Source organism: Sipha flava, unplaced genomic scaffold (assembly GCF_003268045.1).
Source record: "Sipha flava isolate LNK unplaced genomic scaffold, YSA_version1 252_pilon_pilon, whole genome shotgun sequence".
Lineage (NCBI taxonomy): Eukaryota > Metazoa > Arthropoda > Insecta > Hemiptera > Aphididae > Sipha > Sipha flava.
In genome coordinates this window covers 9,817-16,487 of record NW_020272904.1, presented here as the reverse complement: position 1 = coordinate 16,487, position 6,671 = coordinate 9,817, and the positions used below count along the sequence as shown (strand labels likewise).

The 6,671-nt window shown below is 26.7% G+C and overlaps 1 protein-coding gene across 2 annotated transcripts in view; it reads left to right on the top strand.

Moving 5' to 3' along the window:
- Positions 1 to 4,816, top strand: part of LOC112684581 — a 14,534-nt gene extending 9,718 nt beyond the window's left edge. The window contains exons 2-8 of one of the 2 annotated variants that reach the window (XM_025556168.1): positions 746 to 865; positions 1,181 to 1,362; positions 1,825 to 1,960; positions 2,751 to 2,875; positions 3,593 to 3,721; positions 4,142 to 4,210; positions 4,509 to 4,816. In XM_025556168.1, coding sequence (XP_025411953.1) covers positions 746 to 865; positions 1,181 to 1,362; positions 1,825 to 1,960; positions 2,751 to 2,875; positions 3,593 to 3,721; positions 4,142 to 4,210; positions 4,509 to 4,733 — 986 coding nt within the window. In that variant the 3' untranslated portion in view covers positions 4,734 to 4,816. The remainder of the gene's footprint in view (positions 1 to 745; positions 866 to 1,180; positions 1,363 to 1,824; positions 1,961 to 2,750; positions 2,876 to 3,592; positions 3,722 to 4,141; positions 4,211 to 4,508) is intronic. The other variant, XM_025556169.1, reaches the window with a different exon arrangement.
- The last annotated feature ends 1,855 nt before the right edge of the window (positions 4,817 to 6,671 follow it).

The window sequence follows — 6,671 nt, the reverse complement described above, 5'->3', positions numbered from 1 at the left end:
TTAAATGAATATAACTATCTGCACGCAATTTGGCTTGGTTGTTTTTGATGTAATTTAGTCTTTCAGTTTCAATTTTGGCGTATTCATCTACTGTTAATGGCAGTTGGTCTCTTCCATTGTGGTTAGCGAGGGAAGGGGGAATTCAAAATCCTGTGTTTTCCAGCACCGGGGTCGGTCCTAGTGACCTCCTGAACTAAAATACAGAATAAAAGCAAAAAGCCAAAAAGAAGGAGTTGGTGCCCTGTTTCCTATAGCGGAAACCTATAATCCCGCACCTCCGGAACGGTTCCCAGTTGATCGGGGGTCATTAAATTGAATCCCCACTGAGTTATGGCCAATTAAAAATGAGGGGGGCATTTGTTCCCGAAAGGGGGAAATTACTTTGTGGCAATAAAATCTCAGATCCCCTTAGGTCTGGGATCTCTAATTCTAATACCCGCTAGGTTGGGCTTAGAAAAGGAAAGAGTGGTGAGGTGGTATACTGACCACAGCGTAGCAGATATACGACGCGCATGTGCCTTATTAGCGTGTCGTTCCGTCGTTTCATCCTGATCAGTCGGTCGCGTGACAAAATATTTTTGTCATACCCTCAGTAAAGAAGTTCCGCTTCAATAAATATATTTTTTTACAACTGAAGGATGAAAGTTAAATTTCAGTCACAAACGATACATTTAAATTATATTCTACATGATTTATAACTTAATTTGTAAAATGTAAATTTTTTCAATATTTATACTTTTATTAGGTGCATCTGTGACCCCCGATGACCTGAAATGTCTTTGTGGTTTGATGAATGGAACACGGTTAGTAAAGGAGTTACCGCAAGGATGCACATCAGTAGTAGTAACCACAAGCTCAGAACTAGGTTATTTCTTAACTACTTACATTATTAAAATCTTTTAGTATTTATTAGCCAAAGGTATTGTAAATTGTTTTCCTTGGGATAGATTTTATAATTGACATGTAATATTTCTAAAATATTTAATTTATTATTATGTGATGAAATGCAATATTTTCTTAATTGTTAAGAAATGGATTTGTAACTCACTAGGCATGTTTTTCGATTTAGCAAAAAAGAAACATGCAAACGCATGAACTTACGAATTCTATTTATAATTAATAAGTATATATTTATAATACTTAATAGAAAATAATACTAAAAATAATTGACAAATATTAGACAGGACTAAAGAAGATATATCGGCCATCAAGAAAATTAAAGGAAACCTACCAATAATTTTAATTTTTGATAGTTTTAATATTGATGATTGGGTAAAGAAGTTCAAAGAAAATCCTTCTGAATTCTCTTCACAAATTCAAGACTTTGAAGTTGATGCGATTGCTTTCGATCGCATGTATTATGTATGTATATGATGCTACTTTTATACATATAAATAACGAAGAATGGATGCAAAATATAATAAAAAAGTTACTTGAATAGTGAAAAATACTGTAATAATATATAAAATACAGCACTAATTTTATTAATAGAATTTAGTTTGATTTTTTTTCGTCTTGAATATTAATTGTTTTTTAACTTAATTATAGAGTTTGCTTAACTATCAATTAATTCAGACAAAATTACGTAAAAAATAAAACCTCACAATGCAATCAATTATTATTTAAATTGCTATTTTCTGTCACAAGTAATATTATCGATCAGTTATTCCACATATTTTATAATCATGAAATCCAAAACATCTTGAAAAAATAATATTTGTCATAAATAGTTATTACATAATCTATTTATCTCTTAATTTTAATGTAGCTTGTTTTTTTTTTTAATATTTAATGTAATATATTTATTTATTTCCCAATATTTAGGATATTAGAAATTTCAATGACCTAAATGAAACTTTTACAAACGCTTTAGTTCCATGGCTTGATTGTTTAAGAACATTAAATCCTAATATGAATTTCGGAATCGTTTTATTTCTTGAGTATGGCAAGTTTTACAGTAGTAAGTATCTTACATTGTAATATATTTAGATATATGATTATAATTTTGGTCCCAATTTATTAGAACAAAAATATATGAAGTGTAGCAGGGTTACGTATTTCTAGTAGTTTTTTTCGAAAAATTATGAATTAGGTACCGATGTAAATGTGTATTCGTCGACTTCACAGATTATAATTATAAATTATCAAATCATAATTATTTCAGATATCTATACATTATTATTGTCATGATCAATGTAGCGATAACAAAAATAAATTTTCTGAACTTGAATAATAAATTCACGAATTTCGCAAGTGTTACGCGATTTCTGCACGCTAGATGATTGAAAATTAGATGATTTTTAACGCCGAAGCGAAATTCATTAATTCATTTGTTAGGGTTTCAATGCTGAAAAACAGTTTTACGATAAACAGAACTAATCTGTCAATAATGAATGAATTAGAATGGATCGATTACATATATATATATGTTATGAGAACGTTGCTTGTGATAATATTTTAAAAAATTTTCTAACTTGAAAATTTTATATTTTAAAATTTATTCATACTACCACAAGAAGAAAAACGCTACTTCACAGATAAAATAAACCTCATAAAACAAAAAAAAGATAGTTGATCTAATTATCATAATTATTAAAAAAATTGGTCTGTTTTACGGTAGCTGATATTTTATGATTAAATTACAAATGTATCACGTCCTCTAAATGACAATGCGTAACATTTTAGTACAAAAATTCGCATATTTATATAAAATTACAACTAATTTAAAGGGATATTTTATTTCCTTTCAGCTTTTAATTTTCAATTTTTGGACTCTTATGTTGATTTCTACTTAATTAATTCAATATCGAAAATTATTTGTTTTCATCAGGAAAAACAAAAAGATATGCCAATTCCGGATACTGCAGATAAACTAGTAAGGAAATATGTGCTTATCTAATGTATACTTGAAATATGTTAATAGGATCCAAATTAATAATGCAAACATTATTACTCATAGGTACCCATATGTAAAAATGATATACTTATCTCGTAAATTAATTTTTATCTCTGATTTGAAATTATATATATTTATATATTATAATAATATATATTATATATCAAATATTTAGCATTATATTTATCTAATCTTTTGACCGCCTTTATATTAATCTAAAGGTATTCCATTTTCAAATTAAAATCTATATTATACATACCTATAATTCTATTCACCCACAATTTGTTTGTTTATTAATTTTTTTATATTATTTACTATGACATTATTTTTTAAATTATAATCAAATATTTATTAATCAATCTCCAAATAAAAATATAATTTCCATTAACTTTAACTAGTTTTTACAACAAGCCCTCGTCATTAAAAATCTAAAAATTATAATTTTAATTAAAAATGAAATAAGCCTAGGCCGCCAAATATAAATAAATAAAAATATTAAATTACAAACAATTTTTTCAACATTTAACTACCTTCAACAAAGCATTTCTAAAAAAAAAAAATTAGAATACAATTTACTTACATTATAATATGAAACACATGATTTACTATAACAAAAAATACGATTTATTCAATAAAAAAACGAATTGAGAATTACATTAACTTATGCTAATAAATATACTTTTATTATGCGTTTAGGAAGCCGATATCCAGACGACCATAAATAATAAAGTGGATACAAAAAAATTGTTATACACAATAGATATAAGAGTAAAAAGTGTTCATCCAACTGCTGATGTTTCGTACGAAGATATGACTTATTCACATGCAAGTATTTACTCGGCAAAGACATATTCTAAAAAATTCAAGAATAATTAATACAGATTTTACAAAACAATCCAAATATAATAATTATATAAGATTATTCATGTTTGAGAATATCAAAAATTTTAAATTTCAATTAGCATAAACAATACAAACTTCAATAAAATTTCCTGAAACTATGAAATGTCTTATTCATAATAATTAATTTCGTTTAATTCAATGAAATAATAGATTTCATCAACATTAGAAATTTGTAAAGCTTATAAATAAAGTCTACATATATCTTCTAATTTATTTTTTCGTATAAATCATAGTAAACAAAATTAATATATTCTTTATTTCACATAAAATGAAAAATTTTAATTTTCATAGATTTAATGAAATAATATAATCGTTTATTTCGTTTAATTATTTTACTTACAGCTATGTGAGGTTCAAATGAGCAGACATCGAAGATATTGTATAGAAACAATTGATAACATATTTTTAAAAGTAAGTTTATTTATTTCATATAAGAACCATTTGTTTTTATTGTTTATTAAATACTAGTTTAAACAATTTTAAAGTGATTTCTTAATTGTATTAATTATACGGTAGTAAAGTACATAGGTGGCATTTTTTGGGGGTAGTAAAAAAGTACATATTTATAAAATACAGATGACAAACTCTTCATTTAATACAAATTTTTTTTTATTCATAGCATTTATTTTCATCAATGTAAAAAATATCAAACATGAGTATTTTTAGAACTGATTGATCACATCAATTGTTTTGATGTTTATATTTTCAGGCCAGATTACGAATTAATATGAATCTGTTGGGCATATATGTGGCAAACATTGATTACGATGACTATTTGGGAAAATGTGAATGTCAACTGCCGTGTGTTGAATCAAAAACATTTCCAGAGTTAAACATTATAATCGGTGCTAGTCAAGAAAATAAATATCCAATAGATCATTACAAATGTATCTCTGGAGAATTCCCGAAAATTGTCAAACCCAAATTTCTCTAATTTATTACGAAAGCTATTAATTGATAAATTTATAAATATAACATATGTATTATGTGTTGTTGGAATTCCAAAAACGTATAAAAATACGGTATGATTTAAAAAATAACATTTTTTTCATAATGAATAATTATAAATAAAGATAAATCAAGTGTAGTTTCATAGACTTGTAATTGGTTCCAAATTATTTATACTCTAATCCAGTGACGGATTCAAGAGGGTGGGCGAGGAGCCCAGTCCCCCTCTGGTAGTTATTATAGGTATATAATAAATATAATAATAATAATATATTATTAGTATATAGATTATAAGTCATCGTTCAGGCTTCAACACCATCCGTTTTCGGATAATATAAAGCGATATTGATGACCAGGAACTTACAAACGTAAGTTCATGCTCTAAAAAATGCCTAAATAAGCAAGCATTTATGCACTTAAAATTAGCAAAATATGCTTTGAAATAAGCCTTAAAATGTTAAAAAATATGTATTTATATGCATTAAATATCTAAAATTAAGCATTTAAAAAATGTTTACTTAAAAAAATCATAAATAATTTTTGAAATAACATGAATTATCCATTCATTTTTTTTATAGTTATGTTTTTTTATGTCACAATTAAAAAAAAAAAGAAGATTTTAAATACTATTTAATAGTATTCTTGAGCCCTCTTGAACTGCGAATAATGTACGTCTTTGTGAGTAATTCATTTTAAATCTGAAACTGTTGAAACAAATTTATTCATTAAATGTACGAGTATTAAGAAGATAAGAAAAGAAAAGATAATATAATTTTTATTTTTAATTTTATATATATTTCCCATTTATATTTTTGATAGACTCTAATAAAATGTTGTATAATATGCCCGATAAAATAGAAATATGCATAAATATGCCGAATATACAAAATCATGCAAAATAAAATTTCACATAACTGACCGTGGTACCTTGAAATGGATTTATATGTCATCTAGCATTATATACAACTTTACAAAATTAATATGCAAATGCTTGAACTTACGAGCCCTGTTTATGACTATAATCTTATCTGTATTTTATATTTTGTGATCGATATTTTTTACTACCTATAGCACAATAATTGAAAATATAGTTTAGTACGCCGAGTAACCTAATTCGTGTATGGATTGTGCCAATGTGTCATCATGCCTCGAGGTATCGTTCGTAATATTGTTTATGATAATGTCACAAAAACCCCAGAGTGAATTTTTTATAATTTTTTTTAAAAAAACTAAAGTTAATGACGATAATAATACTCCTTCTACAAGTATCAATGTAGAAAATAAAAATATATCAATCACCTCTATTATTTCAGATTTGTCTAAAGTTATTTCCACTAATGAGTTTGATATTGGTTTGGCAGTTGATGAAAAATCAAATTTATTAATTCGTAAAGATCTAAAGGTGGGATCCCACGGCCCGTGGCGCGGCGTGGCGCGTGAACTTCGTCACTACACGCGCCACTACACGAGCGCGCCTCTACATGATCCCATGGCGCGTGGATCGGCGCGTTTCCAGGCGCGGCAAATTTCCGTGCCAGTTTGAATTTTTGCATTGATCATTGCGTTTCATTTCCTTTCAGAGAACGGACGTTGATTATTTTTATTTGTATTTTTTATGTGTTGCGCAGTGTTTTAGTTTAATTTTATTTTTTTACTACCATATTTATTGTTATTTAATTAAATATACAACAATGGGTGATTATGATAAAAAATTAAAACTAAAGATTTGTGCTGCTGCATATTATGTTATGGCAAGTGGTGAAATTTTAAAATCAAATTTGGCCAACAAAGTGCCCCCCAAAAAAAGACGTTATTGGGTTAACGCTTTTTATAAAAGTCGAAATCAGTAAGTACCTACATTATTTTAAATACTATTCTAAAGATAAATTTGATACTATACTAAATTTACTTGAATTTGTTTTTA